Source organism: Caretta caretta, chromosome 11 (genome assembly GCF_965140235.1).
Source record: "Caretta caretta isolate rCarCar2 chromosome 11, rCarCar1.hap1, whole genome shotgun sequence".
Classification (NCBI taxonomy): Eukaryota; Metazoa; Chordata; order Testudines; family Cheloniidae; genus Caretta; species Caretta caretta.
In genome coordinates, this window is record NC_134216.1 from 12,074,638 (window position 1) to 12,095,851 (window position 21,214).

At 43.4% G+C, this 21,214-nt stretch overlaps 1 protein-coding gene across 6 annotated transcripts in view; it reads left to right on the plus strand.

Moving 5' to 3' along the window:
- KALRN (kalirin RhoGEF kinase) overlaps window positions 1-21,214 on the plus strand; it is a 779,108-nt gene that overhangs the window by 239,966 nt on the left and 517,928 nt on the right. For all 6 annotated transcript variants that reach the window (XM_048869043.2, XM_048869046.2, XM_048869044.2 and 3 more), the window contains exon 3: window positions 15,762-15,876. In XM_048869043.2, the coding sequence (XP_048725000.2) occupies window positions 15,762-15,876 (115 nt within the window). The remainder of the gene's footprint in view (window positions 1-15,761; window positions 15,877-21,214) is intronic.

Sequence of the window (21,214 nt, forward strand, 5' to 3'; positions counted from 1 at the left end):
CTTGGGCCTTCAGATTCAGGTTTGTGGGGCTCATGCTATGGCGCCGAAAACAGTTGTGCAGACATTTGGGCTTGGGCTGGAACCTCTGCTCTGAAGCCTTGGGAGACAGTGGGCGTCAAAACCTGAGCTCCAGACTGAGCTGCAACATCTACCCTGCTGCTTTTAGCGCCATAGCACAAGGTTGAATCTGAGATCTAGGTTCTGAGGCTCATTGCCACGGGTTTTTAAAATGCAATGTAGACATACCCTCAGTTTACTTTTCTCAAGACTAAACATACCCATTTTTTTAGCCTTTCCTCATAGATTGTTTTCTAAACCTTGTGTCATTTTTGTTGCTCTCCTCTGTACTTTCCCCAGTTTGTCCACATCTCTTAAGGAGTGGTACCCGAAACTGGACACAATACTCCAGCTAAGGCCTTTCCAGTGCCAACTAGAGTGGAACTATTATCCTCCATGACTTACATAACAACACTGCTGTTAATATGCCCCAGAATGATATTCACCGTTATGAATGTCATCTTGTTGATTTCAGATGCCTGAAGGATGAATACATCAGAATATCATTTGTTCTTATTTAATGTCATACATAAGACATTTTTGCAGAACACTTCACAGCAAATTCCAATCTCTACAGGCAAATACAGTCCAACTAAACTGCAGCATGTAGGTTTTAACATTTCATACAGGTAGCATCTGTTTATGTTTTAAGGCAAGGATGGAAAATTTTAAGCTCTCCAAGTTTCTGGGAGAGTGACCGAGCATGGGGAAATCAATAGACATAGGAAGAAAGGTTTAATTGTTTTGGGAACATGTATTTATGGCATGCATTACACAGAGCTCAAACTAAGCCTTTACCAAAGGCTTTTTTTGTTTTGACTAACCGCACACAACAGAGGACACTAAACAGGAAGCAACTGGACAGTGAAACAGTTCTGTCATCCCTCAGTAATTCATTAAGCTTTGCTACCCCAAAAGCACACAGTCATCTTATGTCTTACACATTAATTGAAGAAACAGTGACTTCTAAGTCTGAGAGGCTAAAGACAGAGATCTTTACTGGATGGTCTTTGAGGGGAAGACATTGAATGTAAATAGATAAGATGAAAGGCTACCCTTGCAATTAAAAAGAAAAGGAGTACTTGTGGCACCTTAGAGACTAACAAATTTATTAGAGCATAAGCTTTCGTGAGCTACAGCTCACTTAAAGCTTATGCTCCGATAAATTTGTTAGTCTCTAAGGTGCCACAAGTACTCCTTTCCTTTTTACGGAGACAGACTAACACGGCTGCTACTCTGAAACCTTGCAATTAAGTTTTACTAAATTTAGGCCTGACAGGATGAATCAAAGAGGAAGCCTTTAGTTGTTTAGTTTTTAAGCCTCAACATGAGTCTGGAAAAATCAAGCTCAAAGGTAAAGCAATATTATGGTGGAAGACACTGGCTTCCCTAAAAACCCCTTTGATACTGACACGTTAAGGCCTGACCGCATCTAGAGGTACACGGACCACATATCTGTAATGGTAGTTTCCTTTAGATGTACCCTGTGTAATTCATTTATTGCATTGCTAATTCCCAAAGCTCAATCCTGCTCTTAGAGAGGGATTGATTGAAAATCCTCCTAAACTTTAAGAAAGTTTAGATCCAAATTTTGCCACTTGGGCCCATCTCTGCGGTTAGGGAGACTCTTAACTCATTGGAGCAGACTGAGATACCCATTTCTGAAATACTCTGGAACATGTTGGATTGTGAACAGAGCTGGCTGATCAAATTTTTAAGTTTAAAAAAAAAGCTTTTAGAACAATACAAAAATATTTGTATAAAAGATTTTTCATCCAAATTAAAGTTTTGATTCAAATCAAAATGTTGTTTCACCCTCTTTTCCAGTGAGAAGGAAAAGAAAAGAGGGAGAACCCCAAAGCTGAACTTTTTGTTTCAATTTGATGTTTTTCATTTAAAGAAAAATTTTCTTGTTAATTTCAAATGCAACTTTTTTTCATATCTTTCAAATTTTTGTTGCAGAAAATGTTTATTTTTGACCAACCCTAGGTGTGATTTTAAACTGATCATAATGATAAAAAGGTAAACTAGTTTGTTAGAATTAAAACAACATTGTTTGTGATGTCATTTTGTTCCTTTAGCATTTGCTGATGAAGTGATTCAGGATTTGCTTTGAAGGGAAAAAGGAAGATTTCTGATTATGAAACCACCAAGACTTTTGATTAGACCTGAACCTGCTGATATTGTGAGAAATAAATTAACCTGTAGGGAGAGATGTGGATGGGGCTCTGGGTCTGCACAGCTCCATAGATGCTTTAACCAGGAGTTTAAGACTGAAAGAGAAATAAAAACTCTCTCGATGGTTTCTGGCTTTTTTCACAGGTTGCTGTGGCTCTCAGGTAAAACATTAGTAGGATGCAGAGTCAGTGGCCATATTTCTCTCCATATGTTTTAACAATAGCCGTGGTTTAAATCAAACCATTTTAGCAGACATTAGTTAGTATCTGCCAGCACTCACTGTCCTGGCTCCTAGACACTAACAGCCTGCCAAAAGCAATCCACCTGTCTCCCTTCTGACTAGGGAGAGACCTCCTTTATGTGCTTCCTTAATTGGCTTGTTTAAGGTTAATGAGGCCACCTGTGCTGACTGGCTGAATCACCAATGAGGCTCAAGTGCTTTCAGCCTAGACAAACGAGAGGGTAAAAATCTCGCCCTCCCAAATTTTGTTCCCATGGGCTCGCAAGACCTTGCTAGACTCCAAATTAGAATCAGGACTCAATACAAACCCATTGCACTCAGCACTGGTTTCTAGGACAACCTACATAGGCTTCTAAGTGTTGTGTGCCCCGAAATCCAATCAGCCGAATAGCCCTTTTAATTGACCACAGTGACTTTAATTGGGTCAGAGTAACAACAAGAAGAAGACTAAAATAACTGCAAAAACCCCAAATTGTTTGCATAGCAAGAGAATCCTTATATACAAACTACATCTGGTGCCTCCAACCCTGCTCTTGTTGCAAAGTGGCTACCAACTGACCAGTCTTTTGACTTCTGTAACACACTTTTCTAGACCTTACAGATACAGTAGCCACACACATACTCAGTGCTGAAAGCTCTCTATAGCTCAGTAAACATCCCTGCTTCTTGATGAGGACAATGGTGTTTGTCCTGGTGGAGGAATCAAGGGCGGGTTGTTTCTGTCCCAAGAGGGTTCCTTCAGGAAGCTCTGCACACTCAGCCACAGAGACACTTTGACAGGTTTTCCAATTGCTTGATCTAGTGCCTAGTGGTGGCAGTGTCATCATATATCCACTCCTTGTTCCTGAAGCACTTCTAGTAGATTCTACTTCTAGTAGATTCCAGGTTTCAGACATCCACCCTAATGGAAATGCACTAAGACACATCACTGGAGCAACTTTTCATTCATATTTAAACCAAGCCTTACTTATTAATATTGTCAGGGCTGGGGAGAGGCTGGTCCCAGAGTGTGACGACCCAAGGAGGTGACTTGTTTTTAAATTGAGACAGTCCTATAGATTGCAGCCGCAGGTTTTAGTCAGGTTGTTGATTTTTCCAGGTGATATTTGTTTCCTTTGATGTCTCTTAGTGGGATTTTTGACCTCTGAAAAGATGTTCCCTGCATGAAATTCATGCAAGCAGAAATATGGCATTTTCCCAAGGCTGACTAACAAGTGCCAAGGCACAAAACTGAACATGCGGTTAGTGCCACACCTCTAGACTGATGGGTTTCAGCCATATAAGACATCTTCCTCATACAGGGAGGTATGAAAAATGGCCATGATTGCCGACTATGGGAAGCAAAGCTTTGAGACTATCTTTTAAAAATATTTATCCTGAAATTTGTAAATTATAAGGAAACTCATTTTCATAGCATTTGTAGAGTTGCTCCAGCCAAGGCCCTGCCAGTTCAGTCCCAGTCGGTTCCCATACAGTAGTGTGGTAGGCAAGGAAGTAAAAAGTGTAGCCGTAAACATTCAGGTGTGCGAACAGTGAAAGCACCTGAAACCAGTACATAAGTCCAACATGGGTCCAACTCATTGGGTGTTTTGTTTATTTGCAAAATCCCCTACTTGGCTGTAATTGGGCCTCGTTTACATGCCATGGGTGTGTAAAATCCATTCAGCCAGTCAAATTAAAATCAGTTGAATACACTGTTAATCTTCACTGATTAACATCAGAAGCTAGGGTCCCTGATGGTTATTTGTGTTGATATCAAATCAGAGAGGCAGGTTGAGCCAAGGCAGGTGATCAACTTGGAGTTGGCTGCTGTACAACTGTGGCTGCCTGACTTTCTTCACCTTTCCTGGGATGATATGGGGGAGATTTTTCTGCAGTGGGGTAACTGACAGGGGTTTTTAAAATTTAGTTAGATTTAAATAAGTGCATGTAAAAGATTGCTTATCTCAGGCCTGGCCACCAATTACAATTACACTACAAAAATGATTACCAAGGCAGAGCATATTGCCCCACAATTCCTCCACATACAAACACAGTCACCAGTCAACAAAAACACATTACAAGTCAAATCAAAATCTCCTCATCCCTCATATTCCCATAAGAAACCCTATCCCCAACCACCACCCCAAATGCCAACTCATACAGATGGGTTTTGCGGCATGCCTGGAAAGTCAACTCAGTCAGGCTGTTTCAGGCGAGGAAGGGGAGTGGAATTTGAAGTTGAGGAGCTGTCACACACAATGCTCTGTCAGCAGCTGCCTTTCGGATGTACTGTACCATAGATTCATAGACTCTAATGCCAGAAGGGACCATTGTGGTCATGTAGTGTGACCTTCTGTATAGCACAGGCCATAGGACTTCTCCAAAATAATTCCTATAGCATATATTTTAGAAAAACATACAATCTTGATCTAATGATGGAGAATTTACCATGGCCCTTGGTAAGTTGTTCCAATCGTTAATTACTCTCATTGTTAAAAATATAAGCCATATTTGCAGTCTGAATTTGACTAGCTTCAACTTCCAGTCATTGGATTGTGTTATACCTTTGTCTGCTAGATTGAAGAGACCATTATTAAATGTGTGTTCCTCATGCAGGTACTTACAAGTAATCAAGTAATCAAGTCATCCCTTAGCCTGCTTTGTGTTAAGCTAAATAGATTGAGCGCCTTGAGTCTATCACTATTACGCTTGTTTTCTAATCCTTTAATCATTCTTGTGGCTCTTCCCCTAACCCTCTCCAGTTTATCATCTTTCTTGAATTGTGGGCACCGTATTCCAGCAGCGGTTCTACAAGTGCCAAATATAGAAATAAAATAACCCCTCTATTCCTATTCGAGAGACCTCTGTTTATGCATCCCTTGATCACATTAGCTTTTTTGGTCACAGTGTCACACTGGGAGCTCCAGGTGTGAACATAGAGCCTCATTCTTCACTGCCTCATACTTCTGAGGGTACATATATACTGTGATGTAAAAAAAAAAAACAAAAAAAACCCCAAAACATGTGGCATGCAGTCTCAGTTTCCAGTTCAGCTGACTTGGGCTTGCTGGGCTTGGGCTGTGGGTCTAAAAATTGCAGTGTAGACACTGGGGCTCAGGCTGGAACTCAGGCTCTCAGACTCAGCTGAGCCAGGGAAAGGAAAGGAACATTACTTTCTTTGAGACTCTGGGTATACATGGATTTAAATTATGCTTCCCTAAAAAGTTTGTTGATTGCAGTTAGGACTCCTCAGCATATTGTTCCTCATAATATAGAGGTCTGTGAACTAAACTGAGCTCATTCTGTCTCCTGGTTCAGCACAGTTCTTCCTTATCATTCAACTGTCACTAAAAACTGGAGCTAAAATCCCTTTTGAGTAGCATTTCATTTTCTTTGGAAAGTTGCTTATGGTGCTAACTCTGCATGTGTCATGGAGATTTATGTTTGAGATTTAAGATAGTCTGGTGAGGCAATAGATTCTTTGAACTAAGGTAGACATGGGAATCGAGGCCAGGACTCCTTGTTTTAATCCTACCTAAGGCCACAAGGCAATTCAGTGGCAAAGAAAAGTCACGTAGTGCCACTGTGGAACCCTTATTCACACTGACAAGTGCATATTCATGCACGTAGTCTCACTGAACTCCCATTTGTCAGGAGTGTGTGGGACAGCAACACGGGCCATTTTTGTCTACCATTCCACATTCTGGAGTACAAAAGGGAAAGCAGGCAGAGCTTTTGAATAGAATATAGTCAGTGGGAGAGTGAATAAGAACTGATATAGGTAGAGTGGAATGGTGCAAGGTCTTTGAATGTGAAGCATGATAGATGGAATCACAGCCCATCTTATACAGGGGCTGTTTATTAAAGAAAAGAGATACAAACAATAGTCACAACAAAGAAGCTTCCACACAACTTGAGTCCCTGTTTTGTCTCCCTTACTTACCAGGGAACACACCATGTGCCAATGCTTGAATTGGGCTGGTGCATGCCTGTACATCATACTCTCTGAGTTGTCCACCATCTTACCTCACTTCTTTCCAGCCCTCGTTGTTACCTTTCGCTAGTCAGAGGCATTGATGGCAAAATTCAAAAGCTCTGGGACATGAAAGCCTCAACTCAGGAAGTTGGTTTGCCAGCAGCTGCCTGCAAGGGGAGCAAGAGGAGAGGCTGCCACCACAAGACTTTTCCTGTGGGTGGGTGAACAATCGCAGGAGGAGCCAGCAGTGGAAGGTCCTTGGGAATGGCACCAAGGGGCTTCTGCTGCAGGGAAGAGTACCTGCTGTCTGCCTGCTGTCTGCAGCCAGGGAGGAGCAGCTAGTGAGGAAGAAAAACAGCCCCGGAAGGGAAGAAGACAGACCAGGATCAACACAACCCCCAGAGCTGTCAAGTTGAGAAGAGTCTACATTGGCACAGGGAACCAAAGACCTGGCACACTTCCTAGCAGGAACCAGAGACTCCTAGCATATGGGACCTGAGGCAATTCACACATCCAGTAAGGGACTAGAAAGCTCCACTATATCCTGTGACTTAATTGGAGACCCCCAGTGGTAGCATTTGTGTTCTACTATCGCTATCCACTGAAGGTTTCTACCAGGAAGAGGTGCCTTAATTTGTTCTCTAAACTCTGTTGGCTGAAATTCACCCCATTCTATAATCTCTACATATTGAGGTGGTGACCATCTCAAATGAGGTGACATCTGCCCAACACTGTAGTATCTGAGCGTGTTAGTGGACAGAGCTATTGTTCCCCAATTTGACCCTTGCCCTGCCCAAGACTCTATGTAATGCATAGAGACATCTAGTGGGTGAATTGTGCATTGCAGGTAAACATTTCATTACACGAGGAGCTTGAATTTGATGCAGAAGCACAGAGGAGAGATTACCTTAGGGGAGTGCCATGGTCACAGCTGCAGGAGTGGAAGCTGATTTCAGGAGCAGCGTTTGTGTAGCCTGGGAGGCGGTCAGGTGAGATATGGGGAAAGGTCAGAGAAGAGGAAGTTGCAGTTGCTGAAGCAGGTGATGACTAACTGATGAACAAAGGATTTTGCAGTAGGAATGCAGAGGACAGGATTGGTATATGGTTAAATGTTTGTTGTCAGTTCGTTTTGTGCCCACACACCTTCCTTTCTACAAAGCACTGATAACCATGGAACATCTGATTGCCTTTGTAAATCAGTACAAACCCTGTAAAAACTTACCTTGGAAAATAATTTGAAAATATTAACCTTTTGTTTTAGTATTTAATAAATGTAGTTAACAAACTTAATGACATGTTTGATTACTGCAGCTCATGCTTGTGGACCCTGTGGGAGGCAAGAGATGGGGCAAAGCAACAAGAGCAATCAAGACTCTACTCACCATTGCATTTTTTACTTTAAACAAATCCTACATGGATCTAGGAAAAACCAGTGTGCACAGAAAACAGCATTCAAGTGAAAATTGACATGGGATAAGATTGTTCTTGTAGACGGATAATTTCTGTGCAGGGGCAGAGTGTCTGTAATATTTTTAATTGAGGCCAAGAAAGATTTTTAGCCACGCATGGAACCAGTAATGAGTTCACCCCAGAGCACTGAACTGGAACTTGGGGGATGCGGTTTCTAGTCCTGGCTATTGCATGAGGGGTGACCTTCAGCAACCCACTTAACTTCCCTGTGCCTCACTTTCCCCAGTAGAATGGGGCTAATGATACTTAGCATCCTTTGTGAAGCACTCTGAGATCCCTGGACATAAAGAGCTATAGAAGAGCTAATTGTTATTACTAATAGTTCCCATTGATTCCCCAAGTTCTAAAATGGAACAGGAATATATAGAGATTAGTTCTGGAAGAAATTCTAGAATAAAACTTGTTATGCAAACTCTTTGTCAAATAATTGTAAATAATACAAAAATTCATAATAATCGTAACCTGTTTGTGGATAATTGGCAAACAGGAAAATGGTTACATTTGTGTGGTGCATTATATTTTCAATGAATATTTCACCCTGTTACACAAATTGGGCTGCTGTATTTCTTACCATGCATAAGAAATATTTGTTTCCTAAACAGTTCTTTTTGGCTCAGGTTTCTCAAGGTTTACTACCTGCCTCCTAGCTCTTGCATGCTGTGGAAGTGAACATAATTGGTTCAGAGTCATTTCATGTATCCTTCCATCATTTGAAAAAACTTCAACTAGGTCACCGCAGAATCTTTGCTTCTCCAAAGAGAATTGGCTCATTTTCTCCAACCTGTCCTTGTGACTTCAGATTGTGTGATCTAGTATTATCTGCTGTGTTCCCTGGAGGACAATTAGATGAACTATTAAAAGAGGACTTTCAAACTGACTCAAAGATAGGCCAGAAATGTACTTGACCTGTATTTCTGTTACTATAGCTGAAGATCCTTCTATTACTATGTTGGCTTTCTTTCATGAGGTCAGCTTTCCTTCCTGCCTGATACTTCAGTGATGATGTAATGGTTTTGTTGTTGTTATGGTGTGTGAAATAATCTCAATGAAGAGTGAATATGCTCAAATCTAGAGTTTTTGATTTTTTTATATGAAAGCTGAACTGGGCCTATATGACTCTACAATTCAGCCTGGGAAATATTAATTATGGCACATCCCTATGTTCGTGCTGAATGGTGCACAGCCACCTCATACCCGGGGGAGGCAGAATTCCGCCTAGAGCTTCCTGTTTGTTCCTGGGAAGCATGCCCATTGCTACACCCTTTCAGCGGCTGCAGCAAAGTCCCTTCTACATGCCCAGACTGCTTAGGAACTAGACTTGTTGTCCCTTTGTCGCTCAGGAGTTCAAGAGAAGGGAGGCTTTTTGTGCTTTCTTCTCCCCTTACATGTCCTTGGAAAGCCAGACACATTCTTCTTTGAGTGATTGCATATGTGCATTCCGTACTTGGTGTCAGTGTACACAGTGCATGGCCGTTGGAAACGTTTTCCCGCAGTGATGCCCACCGGGCAGTTTGAGCTCCCCCTGCAGCTGTGCGCCACTGCATGCAGGTATAAAGAGCAGAGTCACCTCTATCCCGGCTCATTTCCTTTTTGCTGCCTGCGATGGTTGTTGGAACTCTGTTCAATGCCAGAACAGAATAATTCTCTCTCACCTTTGTAAATGGTGTGTGCGTGTAGTTAGTCTAGTCTTCAGGTTAGGATAGTTAATAAGTTTTTGTTGTGTTTAAAAAAAAGTTTTTCGGATTTGTTGTTTTCCCCATTTTGGGGAGTTTTCTATTCACAGTCCCAAGGTATGCTCCGGCTACTGGGCTTTGGGGGAAGCACACATAAAGGACCAGTGCCAGATTTGCAGGGAGGTCAGGCCTGGGATGAAGAAGGATAGGGAGGCTAGGCTGAAATTTCTGCTAATGGAGGCAGTGCTCCGGCCACCGGTGGGGCCGTCATGGTTTGAATTGGTTTTGAGTGCTGCAGCATCAGTGAGAAGCATGCCTCTAGTTTTAGTGGAATCCTGGCACCATTCTCCTTCACCTGTACCAAAGAAGAAATACAAAACTTCCATAGAGGCCCAAGCCAAAGGAAGGTCTCCATCCTGTAAGTCTGATAAGAGGAACTGGATCAGCCCCACCATGGTCAGAGGAAGGGGAATCTTTATTGTTGGACTCTGAGGTGGGATCTTACATCTCATAACCCCAAAGCAGGACCTGCCAGTTTCCTCAAAGATCCTCTCTTCTGACCTACCACTGTGACCTTAAATGGGACCTGCCGTGTTAATGTGGCCAGTACAGTGGGGCCCTGCCCTGTACCAGTGGTCGTTTTGGAACCCTTGAGGATTTCCTCCAGCTTCCAGATCTTCCCCACACTGTTATATTCAGTGCCCTGGTCTAGAAGGGTAGAGTCTGTGTACCAAGTGGCTCTGTGCCCAGAGTCCAGTACTGGGTCTTGTACCAAATATCAGGAAGATGTTCCAGAACCAGAGCAACAGCCAGTAGCAGGAATTATACCCCCTTCAATCTTGGCATCCTCTTCATCCTCTACAGATCAGGCCACTTTGTCCAGGACAACTTCACCCCCCCGATAATTTTAAAGTTTATCAGGAGTTGTTAAAGAGAGTGGCTGGGCATACAGATGGAGGTGGTCAGGGAGTCCTCACATCACCTGATAGACATTTTATTATCTGTGCATCTGTGACAGGGTGGACTAGGCCCTGAGGCCCCGTGCTGGAGGCCTTGTGGCCTGCCACACCATGCCCCAGAAAAGGGAAGTAGAGAGGTCCTCCACGCTGCCTAGAGCAGCTGTGTGGAAAGCAGCTAATCAGGGCCCAGCAGGCTAGTATAAGAGCTGCAGGGCTAGACTGAGATCATTTCTTTGCTAGAGCTGGTGTAGAATGGCTAGTGCTCTGGGCTGGCTGCTGGGACTCCACCAGGACAAGGCCCCGAGGTAAGGGTGAAGAATGTGCGGGAGCCATGGGGAAGTGGTCCAGGGAATTATAGCAGCAATGCAGTTTATTTAAAGGGACATTGTGGACAACTGCTATCTATAGGGTCCCTGGGGTGGGACCTGGAGTAGAGGGTGGGCCTGGGTCCCCGCCCCAGCAGTCACTGGGAAAGTGGCCTGGACTTTGAGGCACCCCAGAAGGGTGACTGAACTGTAGTGGCCCAGCTGAGGAGCTGGGGCCAGAAAGATCCTGAGAGAATGAAGACATTGCCTCCAAGGAAGGTGCCCTGGGGCACTGCTCTAGTCCAGAGCAGGGACAAACAGAGACATTACAGAGGGCACTGAGAGAAGCCCCTGTTGGACTTGTACCCCGAAAGGGGTTTGCTTGTCTTTTATCTCACAGACAGACTGTGTATGACTTGGGCTGAGTCAGTGAAGACCCACCACAAAGAGAGAGAGAGTGAAGGCACACACACATGCACTCAGCCAGAGAGCGCTTGCAAGAGGTGAGTGCAACCCCGTTACAGGGTTCCTCCAGGCTACCTTTGCTAGTTAATGATGCAATACTAGAGCCTATAAAGGCTTCATGGCAGATTCCATCCTCTTTTTGCCTCCCACCTCTAAAGGGGAAGAAAGAAAGTACTATGTATCCTTCCAAGGTTTTGAGTACCTTTATACTCCCTCTCACCTCTGGGCTCATTTGTCATCACAGCAGCTAATGAGAGAGCAAGAGAGGCACCAGGCTGCCACCCCCAAATCACAAGATGCTAAAAAGCTAGACTTATTTGTCAGAAAGATTTATTTGACAGGGCATTTGCAGTTGCATATCGCTAACCAATGGGCTTTGTTGGGGTGACATGATTTTAATTTGTGAGGCTCCATGGAAAAGTTCAGAGAGCTGCTTCTACAAAACGCTAGGCAGGAGTTTTCCTCCCTGGTCTATGAGGGCAGAGAACTTCACTGTAGGCATGAGAACGTCACTGTAGGCAGGGCTGGATGCTGCAGACTTGGCCTCTAGAACTATGGCTTCTGCAGTTGGCATGTGTAGATCATCCTGGTTGCAGTCTTCTGATCTTCCCCATTAAGTCCAGAATAGAATTCAGGACTTGCTGTTTAAGGATTCTTCTCTATTCTTGGACCAGGTGGACAGCAAGCTCCATGAACTTAAGGATGCTAGAGCCACCTTAAAGGCCCTACGTCTATACGCACCTGCCCCAGTCAGGAAGCACTATAGGGCCCAGCAGTTGCACCAATATGCTGCTCCACCTTCTCAACTGGACCTGTCAAAAAAGAGGCTCAGGGGTTATAGGCATAGACCTCACCCTCCTGCTGCTTTGTCTCCAGTTCCGGGCCCTTCAGGACACCTGGGAAGTGCAAATCAGTCACTTTGATGGGCTGATCGAGGTCTACTTACCAGCCTCCATCTCTCCACACCCAGACTCCTTCATCTCCTCAAACTGTCTATCCCACTTCCACAGAGCTTAGTCATGAATTTCTTCTGACCAGTGGGTCTTGAGCATTGTGGAAATGGAATACTCTCCAGTTTGCTTTTACCCTTTGCTCCCATTCTCTCTGCCTGTCCCTCTTCAGGGACCACTCTTACAAGAAACTCCTTATCCATGCAATTCAATCACTTCTTCGTTTGGGAGCCATAGAGCAATGGTTCTCAACCAGGGGTATGCAGAAGTCTTCCAGGGGGTACATGAACTCCTCTAGATATTTGCCTAGTTGGCTACATGAAATGCACTAGTCAAGTCAGTACAAACTAAAATTTCAGACAGGCAGTAACTTGTTTATACAGTTCTATATACTGAAATGTAAGTACAATATTTATATTCCAAACATATTATTTTATAATTATATGGTAAAAATTAGAAAGTAAGCAATTTTTCAGTAATAGTGTGCTGTTACATTTTTGTGTATTTGTCTGATTTTGTAAGCAAGTAGCTCTTAAGTGAGGTGAAACTTGGGGTATGCAAGACAGATCAGACTCCTGAAAGGGGTACAGTAGTCTGGAAAGGTTGGGTGTCACTGCCATAGAGGAGCTTCCATGCCGTCTCAGAGGGAAGAGGTTTTATTCCTGATATTTCCTAATCCCAAAAGCAAAAGAGGGTCTCAGTCCAATTTTACACCTGTGTCAACTCAACACATTCATATGGTCACCTTAGCTTCTATTATCCCTTCCCTGGACCCTAGAGACTGGTATGCCACCCCCGACTTAAAAGATGCCTGTTTCCGTGTGGAAATCAATCAAGTTCACAGGAAGTACCTCAGATTTCTGGTAAGTGAAAATCCTTACCAGTTCACTATATTGACTGTTGTCCTGTCAGCAGCTCCCGGAGTCTTATAAAAGTCACGGCAATAGAGCCGCATTCCTCTGAAGCTCAGGAGTTCAGGTTTACTACTATCTGGATGCCTGGCTTGTCAGGGGCTTGTCCAGACTGCAACTACAGAGCAGCATTGCCCTGATCTAGTCAACATTCACTGCTCTGCAACTGTTCATCAACAGAGGAAAAATCTCTCCTCTCCCCAGTCCAGAGGATAGAGTTTACAGGGACTGTATTGGATTTATCTCAAGTGAGGGCCTTTCTTCTGAACTCCAGATTCCAGGCAATCCAATCAATTGTTATAGGTTTGAAGGCTCACCTGGTCACAACAGTACAAAACTATTTGAGGCTTCCAGTTCACATGTCACCTGTGTGGTGTTTGAGGCTTCTGGGTCACATGGGTCACCCACATGGTTCAATACGCCCAACTGCACCTCAGAATTCTGCAGGGCTGGCTGGCATCAGTCTCCTTGTCAAATCTCCATCAGTTAGACTCAATGGATAGAACCGCAGAGCCATGTGAAATGTGCCAGGTTGGCTCTGCACAGTTGTGGTAAGCCAACAAGTGCCCCTTCAAATCCCAGGGGTTCACAGGGACTTAGGCTCATTGTATACGTCAGAGATTCATGCAAACCTGAAAGCTCTACATGAACCTTCTCTCATCTTCCCATATCCAGTTCTTCCCTCATACTATCCCTCTCCCCACAACAGAGTCCCTTAGAAATCTCTCTCTCCTCTCAGAGGACCTATGGGCATTCCTCCTCAACCCCATCTCCTCCTATTGAAACCTTGTGTATGTGACCTTTGAAGAACAAGCATCAAATGGATACAATGAACCTGTTGTGGTTTTCATTGAAGTCCCCATTCACTTCCATGGAAGTGGGGCCCAGTGTTTATAGTATTAAGGCCTGATACTGCGAGGTTTGGAATGCTTTCAACTCCTATGGAAGTTGAAGGTGCTCAGCCCCTTGCAGGATCATGCCCTTAGAGAACAAGAGTGTATTTATTTCAGACCTGCTAGTGCACTGTCCTTGAATATTTCTTCCCCTCTTTCAGCCCGATGATCTAGTTCACAGAAATGTGTGAGTTCCTTTCTCAGAAGTGATTTTTCTAATAAAGGGACACTATTTCCTTTGGGAGAGATCAAAATTTTAACTAATATATTTTTATTTATCTGCAAGGTCCCTTCAACTCTTTATTATATTTTAAACTGAAGCTTTGCTCTATTTTCCCGCTCAACATTAAAAACAAATGCAACAGTTCACAATTTCCTGAGACAAACTCTACAATAGCAAATGAAGAAAGAGCAAAATATTGAGTAAGGCAACAAGTTTCAGTTTCAAGCTGTCCAGACTTTATTAACAGAAGAGAATAAAAGATATTCCAACAGTTTGTATTAATCTCTAATGTGTATGATTCTGTGATTCAGGCTAGAGTCATTCAATAGCATTTTAATGACAGGTTTCAGAGTAACAGCCGTGTTAGTCTGTATTCGCAAAAAGAAAAGGAGTACTTGTGGCACCTTAGAGACTAACCAATTTATTTGAGCATGAGCTTTCGTGAGCTACAGCTCACTTCATCGGATGCATACCGTGGAAACTGCAGCAGACTTTATATACACACAGAGAATATGAAACAATACCTCCTCCCACCCCACTGTCCTGCTGGTAATAGCTTATCTAAAGTGATCATCAAGTTGGGCCATTCCAGCAGGAGAGTGAATTTGTGTGGGGGGGTGGAGGGTGAGAAAACCTGGATTTGTGCTGGAAATGGCCCAACTTGATGATCACTTTAGATAAGCTATTACCAGCAGGACAGTGGGGTGGGAGGAGGTATTGTTTCATATTCTCTGTGTGTATATAAAGTCTGCTGCAGTTTCCACGGTATGCATCCGATGAAGTGAGCTGTAGCTCACGAAAGCTCATGCTCAAATAAATTGGTTAGTCTCTAAGGTGCCACAAGTACTCCTTTTCTTTTTATTTTAATGACAATGTATTTTAAGAATTTCTGTGAGACATTTGGTATTAGACATTGGCAGTTCTCCTGGATTTTTTTTTCAAGGGGCAATGAAACTACATAAAATACCTCAAAATTCTCATGCCAATTGTTAAATGCATCCTACAAATGAGAAGCCCTAGGAGCCAGACACCAGATTTTAATTAAACTTTGAATTTGTAAGCAATTGCTAGATACATTAAAATGTCCTACTACATAAATTTTATTTAGGGACCAAAGAAGCAATGCAGATTGGGTAACACTGAAAAAGATTTCAGCTCTTCGGGTTTTGTCACATTTAACTCTCGCTGATGATAGGATTTTGTTAGCAGTCGCTGGTTGTATTAACTGTTATATTAGAAGCTTTGATGGGATTAAGTTAAGGTAAAAAGAAACATCAGTAAGAAGTTTTCTTGCATTTTTCCTTTCCTTGGTGCTCCAGCAAATGTGAGAATGTCTTACTCAATTAAGTGAGCCTGAAATCTACAAATGAATAAGGGGTCTTGAACATACAGTAATTTAAGTTTATCAATTCAGTGCACATACTTTTTTTGACATGTGCTTCCTGCCTGATTTTCTAACAATCCTTTATTTTCTGCAGGTGGCCGTGATAAACGAGGTGGTCCCATCCTGACCTTTCCAGCACGCAGCAATCACGATAGAATAAGGCAGGAAGACCTTCGGAAACTTGTGACTTATTTGGCCAGTGTGCCAAGGTAAAGCTCAAAAGAAAACACTTCAAAGCTGGGGGTGGATGAGTGGGTGGGGGAATTTGTTCTTGGCAGTTGCTGATTTCCAAGTATTAACCTTTTAGTACTTGGAACGGGGAAACATGTGTGTTCTAATTGCTTTCATCCAGTGAGATGTGATGCAGGAGCATGAGAGATTAGAGATGATGCTAGTAAAGCATCTTGCTTGCACTGAACTGATGACAACAGTTCCTGTTTCTGTCATTTCTTTAGGTTGTTCTAGAGGAATTAAAAGGGGGGAAAGTGCTTTGATTCAGCTGCTTGGAGGTTTGTGTCTGGAGTTCTCTTTAGCAGGCTTGAGGGAGCCATTGTCTGGCATCACTTTTTAATACCTTCATTGCCAGCTTCAGGAAAGCTGGTGTAGGAAGGTATAATTCCCTATGCAGGAAGGAAGGAATTCACTCAGTTCAGGGTAGGCAATATTTCTGTGTCAGTACATCCTTGAGGTTTCTGCTGGGCAGTTTGCACTCCCAAGCTTTGCCTAATTTCCACCAACAGGATCTGCTGAGGGAAGGTACTGAACCTGCTGTCAATTCTCAAATATTGACTATGCCCTCTCTTTGGCCATCTCCCCCAATTTTTCAGGGTGTGCTAACTCCTTATATTCACTCCACCAGAATAGGAGAGTTTGCAGCCATTTAGTGTTTCTGCAGCCTTGTTCCTCGGTGAAGTTTCCAGGGTAGGCAGGCATAAACCCTGCACTGAATCTAGTCTTGTTTTGGTGTCTTGGCAGGTTACAAACCCAGATCTGCATATATGGAGGAAGGTTTAGTTTACTTTAGAATCATAGAATCATAGAATCATAGAATATAAGGGTTGGAAGGGACCCCAGAAGGTCATCTAGTCCAACCCCCTGCTCAAAGCAGGACCAATTCCCAGTTAAATCATCCCAGCCAGGGCTTTGTCAAGCCTGACCTTAAAAACCTCTAAGGAAGGAGATTCTACCACCTCCCTAGGTAATGCATTCCAGTGTTTCACCACCCTCATAGTGAAAAAGTTTTTCCTAATATCCAATCTAAACCTCCCCCACTGCAGCTTGAGACCATTACTACTCGTTCTGTCATCTGATACCATTGAGAACAGTCTAGAGCCATCCTCTTTGGAACCCCCTTTCAGGTAGTTGAAAACAGCTATCAAATCCCCCCTCATTCTTCTCTTCTGCAGGCTAAACAATCCCAGCTCCCTCAGCCTCTCCTCATAACTCATGTGTTCCAGACCCCTAATCATTTTTGTTGCCCTTCGCTGGACTCTCTCCAATTTATCCACATCCTTCTTGAAGTGTGGGGCCCAAAACTGGACACAGTACTCCAGATGAGGCCTCACCAATGTCGAATAGAGGGGAACGATCACGTCCCTCGATCTGCTCGCTATGCCCCTACTTATACATCCCAAAATGCCATTGGCCTTCTTGGCAACAAGGGCACACTGCTGACTCATATCCAGCTTCTCGTCCACTGTCACCCCTAGGTCCTTTTCCGCAGAACTGCTGCCTAGCCATTCGGTCCCTAGTCTGTAGCTGTGCATTGGGTTCTTCCGTCCTAAGTGCAGGACCCTGCACTTATCCTTATTGAACCTCATCAGATTTCTTTTGGCCCAATCCTCCAATTTGTCTAGGTCCTTCTGTATCCTATCCCTCCCCTCCAGCGTATCTACCACTCCTCCCAGTTTAGTATCATCCGCAAATTTGCTGAGAGTGCAATCCACACCATCCTCCAGATCATTTATGAAGATATTGAACAAAACCGGCCCCAGGACTGACCCTTGGGGCACTCCACTTGATACCGGCTGCCAACTAGACATGGAGCCATTGATCACTACCCGTTGAGCCCGACAATCTAGCCAGCTTTCTACCCACCTTGTAGTGCATTCATCCAGCCCATACTTCCTTAACTTCCTGACAAGAATACTGTGGGAAACCGTGTCAAAAGCTTTGCTAAAGTCAAGAAACAATACATCCACTGCTTTCCCTTCATCCACAGAACCAGTAATCTCATCATAGAAGGCGATTAGATTAGTCAGGCATGACCTTCCCTTGGTGAATCCATGCTGGCTGTTCCTGATCACTTTCCTCTCATGCATTCTTTCTCAGGATGCTGATTAAAATAAGAGTCCAAACTTCCCCCATCCCCAAAGATACAGGTACCTCTGACGGTGGAAGCACATCTACTAGGAGAGATAACACTCTTGCCTCCCCCTGTCATTCGGAAATGAATATAGTCCCTCCCCAAAGGGCCTGATTCCCAATCCTTTCTCAAACCCTGGCTTCTCCTAGCATAGATGCTCTGCTTCACTATCCTTTTTCCAAAGTAAAAAGTCCTGTGTGGGTTATCTGGCCCTCCTTCTAGGGCTCATCTGGGTGAAAGAAGCTACTTCTCTCCCACCATGATTTGTCCCAACTCCAAGCTACCACTGACTGTCAGGGAACTACATTTATCAGTAATCCATCAACACTGAGGGGAGAGTCATGTTCCAGCCCATCTTGCACTTGGCGCTCTGGCTTGGGCTATAAAACAGTTAGCATTCTGGGTTTTTCTCAGACCCCAAATTGTCACCCCTAGTGCATTTCAGTGACTGTGTCACTTGTCCCACAGATTGTCTATAGAAGAACATTTTGGAACAGGTAATTGCTTCCCTTAGCAATCTTAAAGAGATGGTACCACCCATTTATAGGACTTACTCCTTACAAGTGCTAAAGCCATGCCCACATCCCTCAGAACGGGTGGAAAACTTACTGCTTTCTTCACCCTATTCATCAGGCCTCCTCTAAAGTATGCCAGCTGGTAATAGTCTCATATGAGCCTTTACATCAGCCAGGGATTACTGAAGGGCAGGATGCTCTTGCCACTCACGTCCCCCTGGAAAGCCTTGACAAACCCATGGTCAGAGGAGGGTTGAGGGGGTTGGCCTAGAGCCATCATAGTCACTCTGTGCCAGCCAGGCATGCCACCTTTCCCAAAGCCAGGTTCTTGCTCACAGTATACAGTTTGCAGTAATATAAACACTGCAAAATAATGCTAGGAGGGAAGAGGTGTCATTTCCATGACCATCAAGAGATAAGGATATTTGAATAACACACAAAGATTTACACATTATTCCAATCAGTGCCCAAAGTTAAGAGAACACATTCCAAGCACATAAGTGTTTGGGGATCTTTCTGAGATGACCAGTCAGGTGCAGATAGTTACAGGGGCAGACGTGCCTCTGTGTGCCACATAAACTGCAGCATGTGATTTTAATTTCCTGCCTGGTGACAAAATTTCATATGGCATCTGGCAGGGCTGCTTTCGTTGTTGTTTTTTACTTGTCAAGCCTTTTATTTACACACTGCTTGATGTCTCTCCAGCCGGCTCAATTTGTGATCATATTGTATGGAAGATTATGGATATGCTAGGGGTTGAGAGGGCAGTAGGTCAACCAGTGCAAATAAATGTCAGATTGCTTTGCAATTGCCCTCCAGATATTGTAGTAATAAAACTGCTCTTAGATGTTATCATTTTTGCATGAGTCATAGCTATGAAGATATGGCATTGCCTCCTTTCCTCGAGATCAATGTTGCCAACAATTGCTCAGTTAAAATGGCCTTTTAGCATGCTTAGTCTTTATCTGTAGCTTTTCCCTTGTAGTTGTAGCAGAAGCACCCAAGATATGTGCCCTGGGTTTGCCCTCTTATACAAGTAAATCAATAGAGCAGTATCTGGATGCTTGTTTAGGTTGCCTCTCTCTTTGTTGTGTCAGCTATATGCACTCTTTGAGGTTTGGTATTGCCTAGCTTGTTAACTAGGAATGAAGCAGCTGAAAAAGCTTCAGCTAGCACAAAATATAGCAGTCGGGCTGCTTAGCAACATGAATCATTGTGAACACACTACTTAGCCCAGCTCTTCTCTGTGCTGGTGCCCTATTGAATAGAGTCCAATTCACGGTCTCTGTCCTGAACTTCAAAGCCCTCCCTGGGGTTGGCCATAGTTAGTTATAGGAGCGAGAGCCTCTGCATGTGCAATGTGACCTCTCTCACCATGAAACTGGTAACCAACAGGAGAAGGCTTCTGAGAGGAGAACAAAGAAGTTTTATAGGAGCTGGACCTAAATTATGAAACTCACTCCTGCAAGATTAGGAATAACCATGCGCTTCATCACATTCAAAGCTAAATGCAAATCTTATCCCTTCCTTTTGTCTTTCCCCCAGTGACAAATACATAGACATACACATATTCCACCCTGCTTCCTAAGTTATTTTTCCTACAGATTGTGAAGGGGGGGAATGGGAGAGAACATTGTTTTTAAATACTTGGGCAGGTGCTTACGTACTGCGGTGATGGAGACTAAAAGCACCTAGATGGACAGGACTGCACAATCTATTCTAGTTTTAAATTGTATTGCAGTCTACTTCTTTCCTAATCTTTTATTACCAATGATTTTCACTAGGGATAGCCAGGAACCACTCAAAGGTATTTATTTTTTGATGATTGTATCAAAATAACAGTTTGATTCCATATCATCAGCTCCCAGTCCATAGTCATTCATAGAGTATTTAATTTAACCCTGCTATAATTAACCAATGTGTCAATGACCTACCAAATTACATTAGTATGGATTCTGGATAGCCTGTCAGGAGAAGGAATTCTGATATTGCTATTGCTGAGGAGGTGAGGGCGTGTCAGCCTTGGTGGAAGAACTAGAAAATCTTCCTCAGCAAAAGGGACTATAATTAATCATACTGACATCAATCTAGCAATCCTGTCTTTAATCCCATTTCCTACAGCTCTTGAGAGAGAGATTAGCATCAATGTGGATGCTATCTGTCACTTAACCCTGGTTTCATATCTGAACGGAGAGGGCTGTGATGATATGTTACCATGATCTGTGTGCAGGGATAAGATCGGTGATGACATATAATGAGTTAGGGTGAAGGAAGTCTCTGCCCTAAGATAGCATTCCAAGTTTCTGATTCAGGTTTCTGTTATTCCATTTGTTTTAATAGAATGAAAATTCATTAGATGTTTAACTGACAGTAGTATCTCTTGGAGATGTAGCTGAATAGAAAATACTATTAAACAGCTAAGGCCTGGTCCTGACCCCCTAAATCATTGAAGTACTTGAAGTCAATGGAGCTGCTGGCATGAGTAAAGACTATTTCATGGGAGTAAAGGCTGCAGAACTGGGATCATAGTTTATGTCCAAAAATTATAAAATTCCAATTAGAGATGCTTAGCATCTTAGTTTACATATGGGAATAAAAGGCACAATCCTAGGAGATGATGTGTTCACCTAAGGCAGAGGTGGTCAACCTGAGCCTGATAAGGAGCCA